Genomic DNA, 24,220 nt, shown 5'->3' with positions numbered 1-24,220 from the left:
CAGTGGCACACACGCAGTGACACACACACAGTGGCACACAAGCAGTGACACACACACGCAGTGACACACATGCAGTGACACACACAGTGACACATACGCAGTGACACACACACACACACAAGCAATGACACACACACACACACAGTGACACACACACAAGGACACAGTCATTTGGATGTTGGTTTACAGTATATGGTAATATGTAATAGGAACATTTATACATGAAGTGTTGTAATTAGTAGTAGTTTGTTTATTTGATTGTTTGATGTTTTTGGTTGGTTTGGAATAATTTGTGATTGATGTTTATCAAAATAATAACTTTTTCTAATGCATATATTGCTTGTTTTCTTTAATACACATATATAGAAAACCTTGGTGTTTTTAGTACCCTTATGGCACATTGTTGCCCTGAGGCAATAAACCCAACATCTGGGTCTGGGGTGGGGGGGCGACACATTTTATGATTGATATATTATCAGGGATCCCCAAGCTCCCAAAAAAATGAGGTGAAATATTTTCCCCCAAAGGGTTACCCATAGAGGGTTAACTGATTCTATTTGCATCGAAAATATTATTTATCATGACTGAAACAACTTGACAGGTTAGGTTAACTGGGTTAACTAGGTTTAATGGGGAGAAAATAGGTCCTTAAAGTACAGTAACATCTGAACAGTTTTTTTTTTTCCTATTTGCAATGTGTCCAGTGGTGATTTGGAACTGCAAAGGCTCTAGACTTTAGTAAAAAAATCTATTAATAATGCAATCTGTGGATTTTCATGTGTACATTTTCATAAGTTTGACTAATGCATGAGGTGTGCAACAAGGCTATGTGATGAGGCTTCATTCTGCTGGTGTATTCTGTTTATGGTGGAGAGGAAATGTTTAAATTCATGTTTCATTTTTTGCATAGGTTGCTTAGGGCATATCCAGCTGTGCTCTGTTTATCTTTTGTATATTATCATTTCTTCATATCTTATCATTTAATTTAAGCTGATATTGATAAGTTTAAGCCCTTAAAAACGTGCAGTCCTTAATGTGCATACATTTCTTTTATGTTTTGATTTTAAATCATTTAATAAAGGTTTTCTTTCTTTTTTTCTTTGATCGACTTATGTGCATGCGCAGGCATAAATGCATGTGTCCATGTTTTCTTTTCCAACATTTCCCAGCATTAATCAGATTCTGAACGCCACTCACCATTTCAACTATGAGACAAATTATGAAGAGAGAAGAATGGTAGTGTGCCATGGCCCTGGCTTCGGTTCTGTGTGTGTGTGTGTGTGTGTGTGTGGATGGAGGGGGATGTCTGTGGAATTTCTGGCAGCTCTCAGGCCGTGAACAGCCAGCTGAAACCAGGGCTTTGTCTTTGGTCTGCCTGGAGCATAAGGAAGCCAGGAGCCACAGTGGGCCACATAGGGGCTTCATATTCAACCACACACCAACCGCTAGTTCCCTATCCAGATTGTCCACACTCTTTAGTGGCTTACGCATGTCTCCGTGTTGTTTTTTTAGACAAATAGCTGCTCAGATCTCTGAAACTGATCTGTGTTACAGGAACACAATTTGACCATTTGCTGGTCTTACCAGAAGCCACTTGTATACCTTTTTGTACTTTTTGTGGCTTTCTATTATTGTTAGTTTTACTAATTTTTATTTTGAATTGTTGTTGCACTTTTTACTTACTAGTGGTGTTTGAGCTAAATAAGCACAATTTATTATACCATTGTTGTCAGATTTTATTGTTGATGTTAATTAAATGTAATCTTGACAATCAGTTTAGGAAATTTAGATAGGACTTGAAAAATTGTGTCAAGCTAATAATCAATTAGTACCATTCACCATGATAAATCAAATTTTCCTTGATCTTTTGACATCTTTCACACTACAAATAAATACATTTAAAAATACATAAAACATTTTTAAACAAGCTCCAAAAATTAGCTTTTTTGGATATCACAGATAGATTCTGATGTCTCAGGCAAATATATTTGGATATGAGTCGACTGCCATATGAGCAAGACTTAGACAAATAGTTTCACATCATCACATCATAGGCCCCGCCCACTGATGTTTACACGCTTAATGGCTGATACAAGTCTAGATGCGAGTGTTGTGTCATTTCGCTTCAAATGCAAATAGGACCCATATCTACACTAGATACAGAATACACTTGCCTGTTCAATTTCTCCAAACGCTTGAGGCTACTCCCAACAAGAGGACAAATGGAAGAGTTAAGCAACGTTCGCTTTGACATGTATGGTTTAAACCGCATGTTTGCATCTCTTGCAGACTTCAGTGTGAGGAACAAGTGGAACAATTTCGGATAACATCGGATTTGTTTCGAGCATTCAATTGCAGATTGTTTTGTAAATGAGGCACAATGTAATGGAGAGTTTGCAAAGAAACATTTGTTGAAAGAGCCCTCTTTCAACAAATTAGAATTGGATCTGACAGCAGCTGCGTTGCAAACCATAAATAAACAGTTTCATAGCCTGTTGTCTATAAATGATACAGTAGCTTTATATAAATAATGTATTTGAAACACTGACATGCAGCATGATGATGTGTTAGCCAATCAAAATAAGTATCAGTTTACTGACAAACCTTTAATGAACTGCCTCCTTAATATGGATTATTTTGGACAGAGGGTCAGAACGAGGGTCGAAAATAATCATTTTTGCAAATATATAAATTTTTTTGTGCACAAAAAAGTGAACCCTCAATGAACATATTAAAAGAATAATAAAAATAAAAAATAAATTTCATGGCCCCTTTAATTTTGCCAGGACAACTGAGTAATATCAAAGTAATTGTTCACTCTCAATATGTATTACTTAAATTTCTTAGATTCTGAATATGGGGATAGGTAGTGTAGATTTTGGTTCTTTAAAAAGGGGGAGCAAGGGAGGCACGTTCAGAAAGTATTTCACAAGCTCCCCGTCTCCTCTTCACTGGGCTCAATTACCACATTTGGAACTCATTAAAACATCTGAACCCCCTCAACCACTGACGCCCCCTCTCTCTATATATATAAAAAAAGTATAGTGGATGAGAAAATATGCTCTTTCCACAGATACCCCAACCCCCTGCCACCACCTCCTGTTTCACAGTGACATCATGCAGAAAGAATGATCGTCTGGAAGTCAGTAAAATGTAGCCGCCACATGTTGATCTGTGTAGAATTGAGTCTGTGACTCTCTCTCTGTGTGTGTGTCTCATCTGGAATACTGTTGCAAAATAAATCCGCTGCTTTCTTCCAAGGCACTTGTCTGCTTTTGGGACTGAAATGTGTTTATCTGTTAATCATAGCTGCAACAAATGTCTGGATTTGACACAGGGTTGTGCGTCATTATTGAGAATGTCTTTAAAATCTGATATGAATATGAATTAAAGAATTAAGATTAAATTAAACACACAAAAAATTTACATATATTCCATAAGCTTAGTTTTTGAAAATTTGAAAATTTAATTTTTTAATATGAATACCTATATATGTTATCATAATCATAACATAGTCTTTTGTGGAATACTCATCTCTTTCTCTCATCTTTTCCATCAGGTGTGGAAATCACAGCCGAGAGCTTCATGGACAGGTTAGATAATGGTTTCCTGTTGTGTCAGCTGGCTGAGACTCTGCAGGAGAAGTTCAGGCAAAATGACCCTGATGGGAATTCACCAGGAAAGGTACTAATTTACTGTTATTTATTTTTTATTTATTTTTTAAGTAACATGTTTGCAATCATCTTAATTTGCTTTTTATTTTGCTATAACGTTGTCAAAAAACTGTCATTGGACTAGATTCATGTTTCTTGATTTTGTTTCGCGACTTGAGAAATGTCTAATTTACCCACCATATCTTTACTACCACTTATTTTTACTACCACTTAAACTTATTTTATTTCAGCTAGTTGCCAAGGCTACATAATAAATATTCACATTTTTATTTGGTTTAACTTGATGTATTAAAATAACAAAAAATTATAAATCTGTATTCAAATATAAAAATTAATAATATATTATAATATATCAAATAACAATGAGCTTGCACTTTATTTTGATAGTCCACTTTAGACATTCTACTAACTATAAGTAACTTTGCAACTACATGTCAACTAATTCTCATTAATTTGCAACTACATGTCTACTAAATCTCAGAGTAGACTGTTAGGTTAGGTTTAGGGTTAGTAGAATAAGTTGACATATACTTGCAAAGTTTTTTATAGTCAGTATGTTGTATGTTGTGGACCCATCAAAATAAAGTGATAGAAGATATTAAGCAGACAGTCTACTAATACTCTAATGACTGCTAGCTGACATGTAGTTGCTAAGTTACGTATACTGTTTGTAGAATGTTTAAAGTGGACTACAAAACTTGGACTTCAAAATAAAAAAATAGTGTTACCAAAAAATTACCTTCCATTTTGACAAGCAAAATATGTTTACAGATAAATTTTTTATTATTATTAATGTACACATCTCAATTACAGGCATGTTTATGCTACACTGTTCAAATACTTGGTCATATTAAATACATATTAAATGCACTGACTGATCTTACCCTACTCTCCTCTAACTAACTTGGCAATATTCAGTGCATACAGTACTATGCAGGTCTACATTTCATGATTGCTTTGATATGCCAATTGCGAAAACTACAGGCCATGAATTCTACTGTGTAATTCCTTCAGGGCCTCTGTTAGAATGGGAGTGAGTTATAACTAACAGAAAGCCCCATTCTGAGTGTCTGTAAGAGGTGGTTTTTGGCCAAGACGAGCAGAAATATTTTCTTAATTTACCATCGAAAAAATCTCCTGATCTTAATGGTTTTCCCAGCTGGAGGAGTTTTTGAACACTTAACAAGTCACAGCTTTCATTAGGCTGCTCTGTTAAAATGAGAAAGCTCAGTGATTTTCCAAAGTTAATCGTCCCACAATGCCGAGGTTTGGCAGGGAATGGCAAGCGGCCCTGACTCCAGACAAAAGTCTTTGTGTGTGAGAGAGGCTAAAAATGCATTCAATACCAGCACCTGAAATCAATACACTGCAGTATTCTGTAACCTTAGTTTGAAACATGCACAGGTTTTGGCAGCCGTGCTGAATTAATTCATGTTACTGCTGTAGAAATGCATACAACTTGCTGAATTAAGAAAATAATGAAAAAGTGCTAATGTTATGCTAATGTGCAAATGTTCAGTTCACATGGAATCACTCTACACATGACTAGGAAATATCTGTCAAGCGCAACTGAATTCATGATATGGTTAGTCACAATGCTACCATACATAGCATATCTCATAAAGCTTAGCATACCTATTGTTCCATATATAAAATCAGATCACTTGAGTTACTTCTGAAATGGGGGCCACAGCAAAAACTTTACAGATTGAGAAAACTTGTCTAATATAAAGAGAAATCGAGCAGTTCCCAAAATATAATTGGGCCAGGATGGTCAACTAGTCCTAAAACGACTAGTCTTATAATGAGATTGACTATTTATCTAGACTGTCTTTCTTTTATTTTTAGCTAACAATTGAGATTAACCTGACTGCCAGCCAGTAGCATGGTTTAATCATCTCTAAGAAGTTTAAATTCATACCATGCACAGCAGCACTGTTACAGTCTTCAAAGCAGAACTTTTTGTACAAATTCATTGCCTTCAACAATAAATTAAGACAGCTAATGTCAGAAATCTAATTGTCTGCTATAAGCAATGGACTTTGCATTTAAATGCTAAAATAAAATTAACTAAAAATAACTACAGCACGATTGAAGTCATGATTTCAGCAGACTGATGTTTTGTCTGAACTTTACCTTCCACTTGCATTGAAGATGAACAACTATGCAGACTATCAAATTTATCTGATTCAATAGCAGGTTCAGAAATCTAATTGTCTGCTATAAGCAATGGGCTTTGCATTTAAATGCTAAAATAAAATAAAATAAAAATAACTACAGCACGATTGAAGTCATGATTTCAGCAGACTGATGTTTTGTCTGAACTTTACCTTCCACTTGCATTGAAGATGAACAACTATGCAGACTATCAAATTTATCTGATTCAATAGCAGGTTCCTTAGTCTTGGTGAGGATTTGCACACGATTCAGTGTTATTAAATGTCACTGATATCAATGTTTGTAACACTTTATTTTGATAGTCCACTTTAGACATTCTACAAACAGTATAAGTAACTTTGCAACTACATGTCAACTAGCAGTTAAGGTCCTGGTTTCACAGACAGGGCTTAGACTAAGCCAGGACTAGGCAATAGTTCAATTAGGACATTTAAGTAATTTTTATTAACGTGCTTTAGAAAAAAACATTACTGGTGTGTATCTTGAGACAAAACAGAGGCACTGATATATTTTAAGATCAGTCAGTGCAAGTTCCTTTCAGTTAAAACAGCTCAGACTTACATTTTAGTCTGGGACTAGGCTTAAGCCTTTTCTGTGAAACCGGGGGATAGAGTATTAGTAGACTGTCTGCTTAATATCTTCTAACACTTTATTTTATAAATACAACATACAACATACTGACTTTAACAAACTTTGCAAGTATATGTCAACTTATTCTACTAACCCTAAACCTAACCTAACAGTCTACTCTGAGATTTAGCAGACATGTAGTTGCAAATTAATGAGAATTTAGTTGACATGTAGTTGCAAAGTTACTTATAGTTAGTAGAATTTCTGAAGTGGACTTTCAAAATAAAGTGTAACCAATTTTTCTGTCAGAGCAAATAGTCTAAATATAAAATAATATTTATGTGGCCCTGTGTTCAGTTTTATTTTAGTGTCTTCAAGTTACTATTATATACGTTGAGGTGTCCGCCCTCGGCCATCAGAATTTCTCTTGTGGAAGAAGGTAAGTAGTTCAGGGTCGAGGATGTCATTTCTGGAAACCCGGGATCTTTCCTCTGGGCCGTATTTTTCTGTTTGCCAAATACTTCAGAAGACCACATCGGCGCCGGGAGTCCAGAATGTCTTGAACCGTGTACATACCTCCATGGTCCTCAACTGGTGGCAGAGGGGGTTCGTCAACGGTACCAGGCTCTGTGGAGGAAGAAGTAACAGGTGAGTGATAGGGTTTTAAATGGGAGACGTGGAAGACAGGATAAATTCTGTAGTGCTGATCAACTTCAATTTAAAGGTGATGGGGTTAATCCGACTCTCAATCTCAAATTTGCCGAAGAATCAGGGACTCAGCTTCTTGCAGGGAAGATGTAACCAAGTGTCCTTCGTTGAGAGCCATATCTTCTGCCTGGGTTGATAGGATGGTTTTGAGGTCTGCCAGACATCAGCATGACCCCTCTGACAGCGCATGGCTCCCTCTAGATGGTGATGAGCTGAGTACCAGACCCTCAAGCTTTCCTGGAACCAGTAGTCCACAGATGGTACAGAATGGGGCAAGACAGGTGCTTTATTGACGTAGGGAGTTCTGTGCATACTCTGCCCAGGCAATGAACTGACTTCAGGTGTTCTGATGGCGATGGCAAAAGGTTCAGAGGTAGTGACCGATCTCTTGGACCTTCCGTTCCATCTGCCAATTCAACTGCGATAAACTGAGGATAAAGTCACAGTGAAATCAAGGAGCTTGAAGAAACCCTTACAAACTCTGGAAATGAATTGTGGACTGCAGTCAGAGACAATGTCTTCCGGAAGGCTTAAGTAATGGAAGACGTGGTTGAGGGCAGTTTGGAATGAACAGAGGATGAAGCTTGCCTGATGGTAGGTGGCGAGGAGTCTTCAGGATAGCACAATCCTTACATCCTCTCACAAACCGTCTGATGTCTCTTGCCATGTTCGCCCACCAGAAACAATTTCATAATAGAGAGAGAGGGTTTGACTGGCCCCAGGGTGACCAGTGCCCACTGAAGAATGTGAAGGTTGGATTAGACTTGGATTAGACGTTGGGATCTGGGAACATACTGAAGACCATGAGGGCAGCCAGGTGGAAGATTTTTGGAAACACTGGACTCTGGTTCATCTTCTTTCAACAGCCATATCACCCTGCAGCCCTAGACTAGTTGCCCATTGAAGCTAAGCAGGGTTGAGCCTGGTCAGTGCCTGGATGGGAGACCTCCTGAGAAAACTAGGTAGCTGTTGGAAGAGTTGTTAGTGAGACCAGCAGGGGGTGCTCACCCTGTGGTCTGTGTGGGTTATAATGCCCTATTATAGTGATGGGAACATTATACTGTAAAAAGCACCGTCCTTCAGATGAGACATTAAACCGAGGTCCTGACTCTCTGTGGTCATTAAAAATCCCATGACACTTCTCGTAAAGAGTAGGGGTGTAACCCCGGTGTCCTGGCCAAATTCCATCCTGGCCAATAATACCCATCCACTGAATTGGCTTGATCTCTCTCTCCTCTCCACCTATAGCTGGTGTGTGGTGAGCGCACTGGCGCCGTTGTACTGTGGCTGCCGTCGCATCATCCAGGTGGATGCTGCACACTGGTGGTGGTTGAGGAGAGATCCACCCATATAATTGTAAAGCACTTTGGGTGTACAGCAATACACAATAAAGCGTTATATAAATGCCTCATTCATTCATTCTTTCCACTGGATTGGCTGGATTTGGGAGAAGAGAGCGCATGGATGGAGTTTTGGCGGCATCTCCTGCTGCTGGGAGAGCACTGCTCTGACACCTGTGGTGGATGCATCCACTTCGACAGTGAAGGGTTTGTCAGGGTGAGGATGGACTAGTAGCAGTGCTGTGCAAAAGGCCTGCTTCAACTTCTCAAAAGCCTCTGTGGCTGCAGAAAACCAGGACAGAGACTTGTTGACTGATGTTGTAGCCAAGAAATTGGATTTCAGACTGATGAAACTGACATTTCTCCATCTTGAGGTATAGAAGTAGTCTTCCAATCATCTCCTTCACGAATTGTAGGCACTGCAGAGGTCCAACTTGGTAAAGTCTCTTGTTCTGCAAAGTTGTTCTAGAGCTGCAGGGACAACAGGAAGGGGATATCGGAATTTGACAGTGATTTTGGTGAGAGCACGGTAATTGATGCAGGGCCACAAGCCTCCGTATTTTTGGCCACAAAAAAAAGAAGCTGGAAGCTGCAGGGGAGGTGGGTGGTTGGATGTAACCTTGCTGAAGGGCTTCCTCTATATACTCCTCCATGGCCTTCTGCTCTGGGATGGACAGTAGGTAAATCTTTCCTCTGGGCACTGGTACACCCAGTATGAGAATGATTGCACAGTCCCATGGCTGGTGCGGAGGCAGTTGGGATGCCTACTTAGGGCACAACACATCACTGAAGTGGGAGCAGCATTCAGGGATGTCCACAGATTGTTGTTCAACCAGGCTTTCGATGGATATGGAACATACAGGAACAGACGGTGTGGGAGCTTGGAGAGTTAGTTTCGGAAAAAAGGTTGGGAAGCAGCCCCACTTCAGTATCTTGCCACTTTGCCAGGACAGCACTGTATGATGTTTGATTAACCATGGTTGCCCTAAGAAGATGCCAGCAGAGGAATTCTCCAGAACCAGTAGGTAGATATAAGAGGTTTGTTAACCAAATATTTTCTATCATTTTCAATATATTTTATCAGTGACAGTAAAATCTGAAGGCCTTCTGTCACTTTGACAGACTACACTGAGGGTGATCTGTTGTAACATTTAACTGTAATTCACACCCCTGTCCAGTTGGTGGCGAGACTTCAGCCTCGTCCCAGGAAATGGCGACTGCTCACAGGTCTTGATTTTTGGGTGTCCTTGTTTTTGTTTGCCTTGTGCAGGCTGCCAGTATATTGCCATCTTGAGTATCCGATGGTTAGGAAGGCATAAGACGTGTCCAATGAAATGAAAACGACGTTCAGTGATGGTCGCGGAGAGGGGCTGTGCAAGGCAGATGCCTTGCCAATGTGGCATATGGCATCTCGTTCTGCATCGCCATTTGAAGAGATGACACTGCCAAGATAATTCATGTCAAGTCATAATTATTTATATAGCGCTATTTACAATACACATTGTGTCAAAGCAGCATTACAGTATTAACCAGGAAAATAGTGTGTCGAAGGAACCAAAAATCGTTCTCCTCTGGCCAGACGAAACCAGCAGTTTAATTCCAGGCTGCAACAAAGTCATATTGAGCAGAGAACTAATCTGGTTCCCATGGTCTTGTGCCTATGGGCGTCTAGGTGACAAGGTCTTCAGAGGGGATCTGTCTCTGGGGCTCATCTAGTTGTCATGGTCTCCACTTGGGGCTCATCTAGTTGTCATGGTCTCCACTGACATTCAGGGCTAACATTCAGGGCTGTTGAGGTCGTCTCTAGGTGTTGATCCACCATCTGGACTGGATACGGCCTGGATCCGGGTGACTGCAGTGACCATCTAATCTGGATACAGACTGGATCTGGGTGGCTATGGTGATCTCAGAATAAGAATGAAACAGACTAATATTAGCGTAGATGCCATTCTTCTTACAATGTAACAAGTACATTGGGTGTTATGGGAAGTGTTCCCAGTTCCAGTTGACCTAATTAATGCAGCCTAATAATCCTTTAATGGATTTTAATAATAGAAATGTGGTAGTGTGCTATGTGTAAGGCAGGTTTCAAGAGATCTTTAATCTAGATTTAAACTGACAGAATGTGTCTGCCTCCTGGCTAACGCTAGGCAGATTGTTCCAGAATTTGGGTGCTAAATAGTAAAAGGATCTGCCACCCGCAGTTGATTTTGCAGTGAAGTTTGCAACTTCCTCCACTTGTTTTCCATCGATTGTGATCGGTACTCTCGAGTTTATGTAAACCGATGCAAAAGACTTTGGATTCGGAGTTAACTAATTCGGAGTTCAGCGCTGGCTGCTTGATTTTCTAAGGCCATAGTTAGATCCCATGGGGCAGTTTGGGTCGGGCCGAGAATGATGATATCATTGGCAAAGTCGAGATAGGCAAGGAAGAGGTTGCTAACTGTTCAAGGTATGCCGATGTGTAGGCGGTCGATGGAGTGGCGGGCGACGAAGTTGATGACAAGAAGGAATAACATAGCATGCAACCTTGTCGTACACCAGTTTTGAGTGCAAAGAAATCAGTTACCCCTTCTTCCATCCGTACAAAGCAGTGAGAGCCTTGGCAAAGGTTGCGAAAGATGTCAAGTCAAGTCAAGTCAAGTCTTTATTTATATAGCGCTTTTAACAATACAGATTGTGTCAAAGCAACTGTACAGCATTAATTAGAAAAATATTGTGTCAATAGTAATGTCGCTGCTTTTATTGTGTTTTTGGCTTTTTCTCCAAGTCAAGGCAAGTCACCTTTATTTATATAGCGCTTTTAACAATACAGATTGTGTCAAAGCAACTGTACAGCATTAATTAGAAAAATATTGTGTCAATAATGCAAAATTATAATAGTAAACACTAAATTTTCAGTTAAAGGCAGTTCATCATTGAATTCAGTGATGTCATCATCCAGCTCAGTTCAGTTTAAATAGTGTCTGTGCAATCAAGTCGACGATATCGCTGGAAATGAAGTGTCCCCAACTAAGCAAGCCAGAGGCGAGGCGACAGCGGCAAGGAACCAAAACTCCATCGGTGACAGAATGGAGAAAAAAACCTTGGGAGAAACCAGGCTCAGTGGGGGGGCCAGTTCTCCTCTGACCAGACAAAACCAGCAGTTCAATTCCAATTAAAGTCCATCTTTACGGACATTTGATTATGTACAATGTCTTTATGTCTGATGTTTGGGGGATGTGGGGGTTCAGAGTATTCAGGGTAAAGAATGGGGGTATTTTATTAAGAAATTCAAACAATAAATACTGTTACCCCATGGTTTAGTGACCGAAACCAATGACAATGGTATGCGACTCCTGACTTTTTGTGCTTCACAAAGACTCGTGATCACGAACACATACTTTGATCAGCAGCGATCAAAGAATGGCCAGGCCGCAGGCCTGGATGAGATCCTGCCTGAACTACTCAAATATGTGACCAGTGCTTTGTTGACGGCCTGACGGACCTGCTCAATGCTTGCTGGGCAGCCAAAGCAGTCCCTGAGGAATGGAAACGAGGTGTGATCGTCACGCTCCCCAAAAAAAGCAATCTCTCCAAGTGCAATAATTGGCAGGGCATTACCCTTCTATCTGTACCTGGAAAGTTATTTTCCATTGTCCTTCTAAACTGCCTCTGAAGAGCTGTTGATGCCTGCCTTAGAGATCAACATGCGAGCCATCTCACTGAACTTTATCAGCTTTGTCAAGGTATTTGACTCAGTGCACCGAGAAAAACTATTGAAGATAGCCCAGGCTTATGGAATTCCATCATGATTTGTTGGCTTCCTAAAATTACGGTTGAACCCCTGATGTCACATGGATTATTTTAACGATCTCCTTGCTACGTTTCTGGACCTTGATTGTGGTAATTGCATTGCTGTCTATGGGAGGGTCAGAGAGCTCTCAAAATTCATAAAAAATATCTTAATTTGTGTTCCGAAGATGAACGGAGGTCTTACGGGTTTAGAATGACATGAGGGTGAGTAATTAATGACAATTTTCATTTTTGGGTGAACTAACCCTTTAAGGTCCAGAATTTGACTCAGTCATTCCAAAACATTGACTTTGTTCTTCTTTAACCATTCTTTGGTAGAAAGACTTGTGTGCTTGGGGTCGTTGTCTTGCTGCATGACCCACTTTCTCTTGAGATTCAGTTCTCGGACAGATGTCCTGACATTTTCCTTCAGAATTTGCTGGTATAATTCAGAATTCATTGTTCCATCAATGATGGCAAGCCGTCCTGGACCAGATGCAGCAAAATCTTTTTGGAGAGCAGTGGCTTTCTTCTTGCGACTCTGCCATGCACACCATGGTTGTTCACTGTTCTCCTGATGATGGACTCATAAACATTAACATTATCCAATGTGAGAAAGGCCTTTAGTTGCTTAGAAGTTAGCCTGCAGTCCTTTGAAACCTAGTGGACTTTTACACGTCTTGCTTTTAGAGTGTTCTTTGTTGGTGGAGCACTCCTGAGGGTAACAGTGGTCTTGAATTTCCTCCATTTGTACACAATCTGTCTGACTGTGGATTGGTGGAGTCCAAACTCTTTAGAGATGGCTTTGAAATCTTTTCTAGCCTGATGAGCAACACCAACTCTTTTGCTGAGGTCCTCAGAGATCTCATTTGTTTGTGCACTTCCACAAACATGACCGAACTTTGATAGATCCCTGTTCTTTAAATAAAACAGGGCACACACTGACAGCTGATAGTCATCTCACTGATTGAAAACTCCTCTGAACAGATAGTCCTTTGAAACCTAGTGGACTTTTACACCTCTTGCTTTTAGAGTGTTATTTGTTGGTGGACCACTCCTGGGGAGGGTAACAGTGGTCTTGACTTTCCTCCATTTGTACACAATCTGTCTGACTGTGGATTGGTGGAGTCCAAACTCTTTAGAGATGGCTTTGAAATCTTTTCTAGCCTGATGAGCAACACCAACTCTTTTGCTGAGGTCCTCAGAGATCTCATTTGTTTGTGCCATGATACACTTCCACAAACATGATCAGACTTTGATAGATCCCTGTTCTTTAAATAAAACAGGATTAAACACTGATTAAAAACACCTCTGAACAGATGGACTCTAATTTCACCTTCAAATTAACAGCTAATCCTAGAGATTCACATACTTTTGCTGCTCACAGATATGTAATATTGGATCATTTTCCTGAATAAATAAACGACAAAGTATATATTTTCATCTCATTTGTTTGATTGGGTTCTCTTTGTCATATTTCAGGACTCATGAAAATCTGATGATTTTTTTGGGTTATATTTATGCAGAAATATAGACAATTCTAAAGGGTTCACAAACTTTCAAGCAGCACTGTGAGCATGTCTGCTGTACTGTGTGTAAAATGTCTACATACTGTATGTTGGCTGACGTACTCCACTGAGGAGGTTGCCTTATGTCATGGCTTGTTTCATGCTAATCCAGTGTTCCTGTCACAGAGTTTGCTTCTGGGAAACATAACCAGTTGGCCTCATAGGAAAGAGATTGAATTTCAAGACTGTTTAAATTCAGTCAATACTTCATAATTATTCAAAAACAGATCCATTCAAAAAACAATCTTGTGAATCATTAGTGTTTTTGACTAAAGTGAAACCTCACCTAACTACTGTCTCATGATATTTATTAACTCCTTAAAATGGAGAGACTGTATATAGAGAGCTTAATATCATAGACATGTTAAAGTGGGCTCTGTTGACTTGGACCAGTGAGTAACCACCTAGCAGCAACCCTGAACACCCTAGCAACCACCTGGTTCACAATTTCCAGTGTGAGAAGCCCTTTTTATGTTTGTATGTATACAAATCAAAAGAATATATTATTATTAGCATTATATTGAAGCTATGCGTTATACTGTAAGGTAATGAAGGTTGCCACTGTTTTGATATGTATAAAGGCATCAGAGCGCTGCTGCATGCTGGTTTGGCTGATCGCTATATGTGTATGTATAAAAACAGCACAGATGTGAGGAATATTTGAGGTTGTTATTCCTCAGGGATAGAAAGAGTGAGAGAGTTACAGTGGTTCATTGATCACACAGTCCAGAGGCTACAGAGACGCAAGATAAAACACATCCACACAACCTCTGAGAGAAAGACATAGGGTTTGTATGTGTGTGCATTAAAGGAATAGTCCACCAAAAAATTAAAATTCTGTCATTATTTACTCACCCCAAGCCATCCTTAAATGTATGACTTTTTTTCTTTAGATGAACACATAATAGCTTAATTCTAAATTTTAAAACATGGGATACATCTATAAAGGCTTTTCATATCATAATTTCATATAATAACCCAATTGGAATTGCTCTGTTTATTATTATTCTTCAGATTCTTCTTCAAAATGAATCACATTTTGAGGGCCTAAACATGCTAAAAATTTCAACGAAGTGCCCCTCGAGCTACGTTTCACGTACATGTACGAAACTCGGTACACACATGTAACACACCAATACCTACAAAAAAGTCTCCTGGTTCAAAATCCGAAAACCAACAGGAAGTCCGTTATTTTGAATTTCCTGTACGATTTTTGTGCAGTTTTTGCTATTTTCAGGCCTCATACTTTGACAAAGTCCTCCTACCGTTTTAATTGGATCATCTTCAAATTTGCTGAGTGTAATCATAAGGCCTTTGCGATGCTAAATTGCAAAGATCTTGAGTTTTCTTCGAAGGGCGTGTCCCTGGCGGCCTGACAAATTTTGATGTTTCGCCATGAAACAGGAAGTTGCTGCAACTCGAACAACCTGCACCAAACTTCACACGTTTGATAGGAGTTCTGACCTGAACACATGTCCACGCTTATATTCATTTACAGTCATAGCGCCATCTGCTGGCAACAGGAAATGTCATGTTTAACACTGTTATGGACTCCTAGCAACAAATTAAAAAGTGTCAGCAAGTGTTAAATAGCTTGTATGTCCAGGGGCTGGATGCGTGAGGGAGAACCAGAGCGGACAGTGTGTCGTTTACTGCGACACGAATAGATCCACTTCCGCCTGGCCAAACTCCCTCCAAAGGAGGTCCACCACAGGAGGATCTGATGCGCCAGCCTGTAAAGGGGGCGCGAGCGCAGACCCCCTTGCCGGTTGATGTAGGAGACCACCGACATGTTGTCTGTGCGGACAAGCACATGATGTCCCCTTACGTCTGGAAGGAAGTGTTTTAGAGCTCGAAACACGGCCAACATCTCCAGGCAGTTGATGTGCCACATGAGATGATGGCCTTCCCACAGACCTCGGGCCACTCATGACCGCTCCCCAGCCCGTGAGGGAGGTGTCCGTCGTTACCGTTACATGACGACAAGGAGCCCCCAGTGATGGGCCTTGAGACGGGAACCAAGGTTTCTTCCACATGTCTAAGGCACCTAAGCATCGCCACATGACCTTGATCGTGCGAAGCGGGTTCCCCCTCGGGGAAAGCCCCTTGGTTCTGAGCCACCACTGCAAGGGTCTCATGTACAGCACGCCAAAAGGTGTCATGTTGGACGCAGCTGCCATCAGACCCAACAGTCTCTGAAACTGACAGTGACTGGCCTTCTCTCACTCCCCTCATGGCTGTGCGAATCGCTTCGATACAAGCAGGAGACAACTGTGCCTGTATAGTTGTCGAATCCCACACCACGCCCAGATAAGTGGTTCTTTGTAGCCGGAAAAAGCACACTTTTCTTGACGTTTAGCTTTAACCCCAGCTCTTTCATATGGGCGAGGATGACATCCCGATGCCGAGCCGCCATCTGCTCTGACTGAGCTAATATCAACCAATCGTCAATGAAATTCAGTATACAGATGCCCTGGAGTCGCAACGGAGCCAGGGCAGCATCCACACACTTTGTGAAAGTGTGGGGTGAGAGTGACAAGCCGAACGGAAGAACATGATACTGGTATGCTTTGCCCCCGAAAGAAAACCTCAGGAACTTCCTGTGTTGAGGAAGGATGGATACATGGAAGTCGGATGGATACCCTCGGACCTGATTTGAGACATGATCTGTTTGATAGTAAGCATCTTGAACCGAAATCGTTTGATAGCGTGGTTCAGTAGATGCAGGTCTATGATCGGACTCAACCCCCCATCCTTCTTCGGAACGATGAAGTAACGGCTGTAGAACCCTGATTCTCTCTTGAGAGGAGAAACACGTTCTATGGCCTCCTTCCAAAAAAGAGTTTCTACTTCTTGTTCCAATACCAGAGCCTGCTCTGGGCCCACTAATGTAGGAACAACCCCATTGAAGCGAGGTGGACAAGAACCGAACTGGATTCTGTAACCTCTCTTTACAGTGTGCATGACCCATTGTGAGACATTTGGCAGAAGTTTCCACGCTGCCAGAAAGTCTACTAAGGGAACCAGTCTCTCGAGACTGGCCTCTGGTGTCACTAGAGGAGCCACTTCGGTGCCCTGAAGCAGATGGCCGTCAGGGAACGACCGACCTGACTGCTCTAGCACCCTCATCTGAGGGGACGAGCTTTCCTGTGCCGTACCGTCGTCGGATTCCTCTTCCCCCCCCTATCATTCAGGTCTTTTAGCAGGTCGGCTTGGTATGCCTGCAACACCGCCATAGTGTGCAAACACGCACCGACCTGACCTGCCGCCATATAAGCTTTCCCAACCAGGCTGGATGTCATTTTTACTGGCCTGGAGGGAAGCTTCAGGACCTTCAGGGACGATGCTGAGGACGGGGAGAGATAGCTCGCGAGCATCTGCTCCACCGCCGGCATTGACCCATAACCCTTCCCATTCAGCCCCACGATGCTAGAGTAGTTGGTGACTGTTGGGCTGAAGAGTCAGGCTGAGTACGGTTTCTCCCACGGTCTCAACACCTCGGCATGGAGATCGGGGAAAAATGGAAGGCCCCAGCATGAAGGTTGTAATCTGGCTTTAAGGAAGCGCTCGTCCAGTTTGCTTTTGGGAGAAGCGTCCTGTTTCTCGGCTTGCCAATCGATGTTTAGCTTTGCTACAGCACGAGTCACAACCTCCACTAGCTCCTCATACGCGAGGGACTGCGGTGGCGAGTCCGCAGTCTCCTCCGTGTCGACGCTCATTACATCAACCTCCTCGGAGGAAGATAGATGAAGTGCCTGGCTATAAGGACGAGCCTGTCTTGGATCCCTCCGCTACTACTCCGCACTTGCGATCCCCCCGATAACAGCCGCCGCTGTGCCTCAGCAACAGCGGGGCCGGACCCAGCAGGATCGCGAACCTGGCCTCTTTCATCGAAGATGGCCAGGTGGGAGCGGAGCACACGGAGCGGGAGAAGCCCCCCCTTGAGGGCTGCCCGTGCATGCTCCGCTCCCAAACAGACGATGCACAAATCGTGTGTATCCCCACCCGAGAGATAGCGTGGGCAGGGAGGAACACACAACTTGAAACGCCTTCCGCTTGCCATATCAGATTTTGTTTTACACTTAGGCATTGTCTCTCTTTCTAACAGAGAAATACTGACTAACTGAAGTGCTTATGCAACACATACACAAACACACTCGCTGAAGAGCAGAAGCTAACATGTGCGTTTGCTGGATGCACCTTTATGCCTCCTGGTTGCTCACGTCACCCCACTCGTGACGTCTCACTTCTCTATTGGACTGATTTCACACATGCTTCAGTACGGGGTCTTGCCGGGGGCGTTCCCAAAGCAGTCGACGCACCTCAAGTTCCTGAAGGGGAACTGCACTAAATTGTAGGGAAAACGGAGTAAGAAAGAAAATGGAGGGGGAGGGCTGAAGAAGGGAATTTCTAAAACTTCTCTAAAACCCCCAAATCCAATCCATCGACAGTTACATTCTGTCCTGATTTATTTGGTCAGTTTCAATCAAGAAAATAAATAAATAAATAAATAAAACTTTACCCTCATACATACAACATGTGGTTTTGTCTTAACATTTGAACAGATTCTCTATGCATTAATACTAAAAAAGACTGGAGCTCTGCTTTGAGACCTAGACAGCATTTCAAATAATTAGTTTGCTGAAAATAGAAGCAGTAGTTCAGAGATTGGATGGATGTAATATAAAAAATTATATGGGCATACGATATTTGAACAACATGATTGCCAAGTGTGGCCAGTTTTACCAACACTAAATGCCAGTAGTAGTAGGGTGACCATACGTGCCATTTTCCCAGGAGGCAATATAGAAATCCTGGCCAGAACGCGTCCTGGGAAAATGGCATGTATGGTCACCCTAAGTAGTAGCAAACTGTCCATTGTTACCAAAAGGGATTTTTTTTCTTATGCTTATTAACTTAACTGAGTCATTAGCTTAGCAAAATGATTATGGCAAACTCTACTGGAATCACTTGTGAATCACAAAGTTATTTGTGAGGATTCATTCACTTAACAGGTTCCATTGAATTAGAATAGCTTAGAAGTTAGCTATGTTGACTCTATGTTGGCTAGCAAGACAGCTAACTAACTAAAGACCGCAGTCTCTAGCATCAGTAGGTGGTGCGTCTCATGAGATTGTGGAAGTGAGGTTAAACCTTACAGCTCTTACTAGCTGGCCTGTTACACGAGCACTTGACATTTGCATTTAGTTGGCTTCTAGCAATGCAAAATTGTTGCATTGCAACGTTGCATTGGCACACAATTCATAACCAAGCGCAAGTATGTGCGCTGGACAAGTGGCATTTGTATACTTGCATTAAATGGTTAGCTCACCCAAATATTTTATCATGATTTGCTCACCCTCATGTTGTTCCCAACCCATAAGAATGAAGTTTTTTTAATATTTGCTCACCATTCATTCAGTCCACACAACCACAATTTGTACACCTCAAAAAGTACAGTGTTTAGAATTTGCCACCCTTCTCTTCAGGGACATTCCTCTTGCATGTGAGACATTTTAAATGCAAATATCTGGCACTGAGTAACACAGGCAAATTCTCTATTTCAGTCGATCCCCAGTCGCAGGATTCCCTGCCGAGCCAGTGCCGCGTCCGGTTCCTTTTTTGCCAGAGACAACACAGCCAACTTCCTGTCATGGTGTCGAGAGGTGGGCGTGGACGACACCTGCCTGTTTGAGTCAGATGGGCTTGGTGAGTCTTTTAAACAAATCCAGCTCTCACACAGCAACAAAGAGTTATGAGTAAATAGTCATTGTCTTTTATTCACATGAAATCATCTGTTGCTCAGTGAGAGGAATTAAAGCCTGATTTATTGCAACCGCTGCAGCTCTGTATTTCTAGAGTAAATGCAGTGAGAGCGTGTTGGACCAATCATCAGACACAAAAACACAACAGATTTTATATTTTTAAAATTAAATAAATTTAGGCCCTTTAGGAGAGACTGCATCCAAATCAGCTTGAAAAGGTGGACTGTGCTATGGTTCATGTGGATTTGAACATGTGATTTTTAGTAAAATTTAAATCATTCACTTGTTTTCTCAATGCATCAATTACAAATCGTACTGATGCATTGATCTTCAAACATGGATTTTTGGATCGTGAATTGCTTGTTTTGATCAATAATCGATTTAAAATGCAAATAAACTTGAATAAATTGCAATTCGGTAAAGTACCATTCAAAACTATGAAATGTTTAAACATTAAATTGCTTGCATGTGCAAATTATTTGGAGACATAGTGTGATTATTAACATAATCCTATTAATGTGTTTAAAAAATATAGAATTTCATCATTAATTAAAATTGAATCAAACATTATTGTAAGTCTGATTGAATCGGGAATTTGCAAAAATCACAACAGTCAAAAACCTATGAATCGTGAATTGAATCAATTTGCTGTCTACCCAAAGATTCACACCCTTAGTAAAATGTGTGCTCATAAAGTGCTAAAAATCAATATGTGACATATCTCTTTTTTCTCTAATAAAGTGTTATCAAAAAATAGTGCACTATGATAGCAACAAATAAACATGGAAAGTGACAAGCATGCATAGGCTGAAATATGAGACGTGAAAAAAAGGTAAATATTTCATCATCATCATCATCATCATATATACTTTATTTGTCCCTTGAGGAAAATTTGTTTTGGGCAATACAGGTAACGCTGCATAACAAAAGTACCCATTTCCATAACATAACAAACAATCACACAGTCATGTCCTTTGAGCTAGAGTTTAACAGCCTTGTAGCCAAAGGAACAAAAATGTTTTTATAACGGTTGTGTCTAAACCTTGGCTTATGAAAACTTCGACCAGATGGGAGTTGTTCGAATTCTGGATAAAGCTCATGAGAAGGGTCCAGAGTCGTTTTCCTTGCCTGTTTAAATTGAAGATTGGAGTAAACCCCAGACCAACCATTCATTGCCATATGTACCAAACGTTTCAGCTGAGATCTAAGAACAACTGTAAAATTACCGAACCAGGCCGCCATAACATACAGAAAGATGGATTCAATTCAGGCATGATAAAACATCAACATGACCCTCTGAGCAACTCCAAAAAGTCTGAGTAGATTTTATGTTGCTCCTTTGTACACAGATTATCCACATGCATCTCCCATGAAAGTTTATTATCGATAAGCAAACCTAAATATTTATATGAAGCCACCTGTCTAATGGGCTTGTTGTTAATCATGATAGGTGAGTGGTTGCCTTCTAGTTTGAAATCAAAAATCATGTTTTTCTAACGTTAATTACAAGACTGTATTATTTACTCCATGTAACAAAGTTAGCAATCTCTGTAGTATAATGTTGAATGTCCTCATCCTTATACAGGAGACCAAAAATGGCAGTATCGTTTGAGAATTTTACAACAATATTCCCAGGATGGTGACTCCTGTATTCATTGGTTTACAGTGTAAATAAGAGTGGTGAGCATACACACCCCTGGGGGACACCGGTACTAATAGACCTACACTCAGAGAGATTCTGATTGATTTTGACTTGTTGAGTCCTACCAGTAAGAAAAGCATGGAACCATTTGATGCAATATGGATTAACAGCTATACTATTTACTTTAGAGAGCAAGGTTTGGCTGCACGGTATTAAAAGCAGAGCTCAGATCAAGAAAGAACAGCCTGGCATAAACCTTGGGATCCCCAGATGTTTTGAAACATGATGCACCACAGTAAGGGTAGTGTCATCAGACAGTGCCCCTATTAATTTGATATGGATCGAAATGGTCCTTAAACTCTTCTTTAAGCTTCCTCACCATAATCCTCCAAACACTTCATCACAATGCAGGTTAAGGCGACTGGGCGATAATCAGTATACTCTTGAGGAGCAGGTCTTTTTGGGACAGGTATAATAACTGATTTTTTTTTTCAAATATCAGGAATAATATGTAAATCAATAGACCTCTGAAAAATGTCTGTCCATGCAGGGGCTAATTCCTCTGCAAAGGTTTTCAAGATAAAAGCAGAAAAATTATCCAGCCCAGTTGACTTTTTAATATCAAGGGGCCTTATTTTAATGATCTAAGTGCATGGTCTAAAGCGCACGGCGCATTTGCGCTTAGGGCGTGTCCTAATCCACTTTTGCTAGTTTAAGGACGGGAAAAATGGTTCGGCGCGCCCGGGCACATGGTCTAAAAGAGTTGTCCTTATTCTCTTAATGAACAATGGGTGTGTTTTGGGTGTAACGTGCCATAAACCAATCCGAGTCTCATCTCCCATTCCCTTTAAAAGCCAGTTGCGCTTGCGCCATGGCGGATTCGCTATTTACATGGTGGAATTTACAAGCGGAAAAACTGAGCGCTTCTCTAGTGAGGGAACAGATCTGCTCGTGCGCGTAATTCTGATACATGCAAAGACTATATACATTATGACATGTAGGCATTTTTATATTTATGTACACAACACAATAATAATATTTTAAATTTTAATCCTTTAATTTTTCGTTTTTAAAAATGTTTGTGTCCTGCTGCAATGTGTGTAATAAGCAAAGTGTACGTGCGTTGTGCACCAGCCTATGGCGCATATTACTAACGCGCTCTTTAAATAACAAAAATAAATAAATAAATATTGCGCCAGACTTTAGACCAGGTTTTTGTTGGTCAGTGTCGCAGTCTATTTCAGTTGCCTCAAAATAGCAACGCGCCAGCAATGCGCCTGAACACACCTCGTTTGCATATCAGCACGCCCAGGGGCGCACAAATGGGCGCAAATGCATTTGCTATTTAAACAACGTGGCACAGGACGTGAAAATGACAACTGCGTCGGGCTGAAACTAGCAAAAAACATTTGCGACGCGCCTGGCGACGCATTGCGCCGGGTGTATGATAGGGCCCAATATCTTTAAAAACCTTAACAACATTAAACTCATTTGAGGTTTAGAAACAGAATCGGCAATCCTAATAGCCCCCAAAACATCGCTACAGTCATGAAAAGTAACATCAAACCTACAATAAAAATTATTAAGCTCATTTGCCAGTGTCTCCTCATTTACAACTTGCATATTTATCTTTTTAGGTGTTATATTATTTATGCACCTTACCTTAGACCACAACTTTTTTTTGGATTTTTACTCAGATCACTATCCATTAAATGTCTGTAATTCTTACGAGTTTCTCTAATTTTTTGATTAAGCATTTTCTGATCCAGCTTTAAACACAGAATTTGACGTATGCAGACCTGATTTAATTATGCCTGTCAATATCAGGATCATACAGCACCTCACATTCAGTACAGAGAAAACAGCCTTTCAATATCACCACCTTGGTTAGTTATTTCAGTTATTTCTTGTCATTTCAAGTTAAACTTGTTTTTTTAAATAAATTATGTAAAAAGTGTAAAAATTTTTTAATTGTGAGCATTTAAGATTCACAAAATCATGCTTTGACGTTGTCTGGCATTTTTCAGATTGCTTTAAATGTTTGAGATCAGAAAGTGGAATTACTCATATTTCAGAAAAGAATGAAGAACAAAAGGTAGACATTGTTCATAGACAATACAATACATTTGAAGGACATTTCTGGAAAGTCACATGACAATGCCTCTAATATGTTTGGATGATGATTAATTTGTTTCGCTGTACATACAACTCCATTATGCAGAAATATAATGAAACTTGAGAGGATTATTGACTGAAATTGGAAAGGGTCAGTTACAAATGGGGAAGTGTGTCTCTGGCTGGAACAAAAAAACTTTTTTTTTCTTCTTCTTTCCTTGCATTTCTAAGAATTGTGGTATTCTAGACACAAACTATGCTGGTGAAAGAAAGGCCTCTTCTTCTCCTGTGTAAATCTGTAAAATAGCTTTATGGTGTGTATGACGACGAGACATCTCTCTGTCATGTGTCAGATCCTGGCGTGCAAACGTCAAAGGCTCCAGGTAGATTGTTATGCAGCTTCTGCTTCTTTATGCTTTGCTTTCAACACATGTCCAAGACAGCTGGAGAGAATAACAAGTCTGCTGAAACTACAGAAAGAATGAGAGAGAAAGACAGGATTGGGTCGTCTAGGGAGTACAGCAGGGCAGTGCAGAAAGAATCCTTTCTCTCCCACTGGAGTTACACACAATAGAAGCTGCATGTGAGTGTGTTTGTGGTACACTGTAAAAAATGACCGTGACTTTAAAGGTAAAATACTGTAAAAATGCTACAGTAAAAACCTGTTAAATGGTTAACGGTAAATTCCCCTACTATATACGGTGAAAAACTGCATTGGACATTACATGTATTGGACATTAATTTTACGGTAGTATACTGTTTTTGGAAGTGAAAAAGAATGTATAATTTACAGTGAATAACCGTAAATTGACATTCCCAGAATTTCCTGTGTTACATTTCATATGTGATGTTTTTTGTTGTTGAAATAACTATGTTTCTTAGTTTT

The 24,220-nt window shown here is 40.6% G+C and overlaps 2 protein-coding genes across 3 annotated transcripts in view; one reads left to right on the top strand and one right to left on the bottom strand.

Annotated features, from left to right (window-relative positions):
* The window catches only part of LOC107752469 (growth arrest-specific protein 2), a 51,547-nt gene that overhangs the window by 10,131 nt on the left and 17,196 nt on the right, over window positions 1-24,220 (top strand). For both annotated transcript variants that reach the window (XM_016568449.1, XM_016568450.1), the window contains 2 exons: window positions 3,560-3,684; window positions 19,380-19,521. In XM_016568449.1, the coding sequence (XP_016423935.1) occupies window positions 3,560-3,684; window positions 19,380-19,521 (267 nt within the window). The remainder of the gene's footprint in view (window positions 1-3,559; window positions 3,685-19,379; window positions 19,522-24,220) is intronic.
* Window positions 23,513-24,220, bottom strand: part of svip (small VCP interacting protein) — a 23,645-nt gene continuing 22,937 nt past the window's right edge. The window contains exon 4 of the mRNA XM_016568451.1: window positions 23,513-23,804. Coding sequence (XP_016423937.1) covers window positions 23,745-23,804 — 60 coding nt within the window. The 3' untranslated portion in view covers window positions 23,513-23,744. The remainder of the gene's footprint in view (window positions 23,805-24,220) is intronic.

Source organism: Sinocyclocheilus rhinocerous, unplaced genomic scaffold (genome assembly GCF_001515625.1).
Source record: "Sinocyclocheilus rhinocerous isolate Xijiao unplaced genomic scaffold, SAMN03320098_v1.1 scaffold921, whole genome shotgun sequence".
NCBI lineage: Eukaryota > Metazoa > Chordata > Actinopteri > Cypriniformes > Cyprinidae > Sinocyclocheilus > Sinocyclocheilus rhinocerous.
This window is presented reverse-complemented; position numbering and strand designations above follow the sequence as displayed.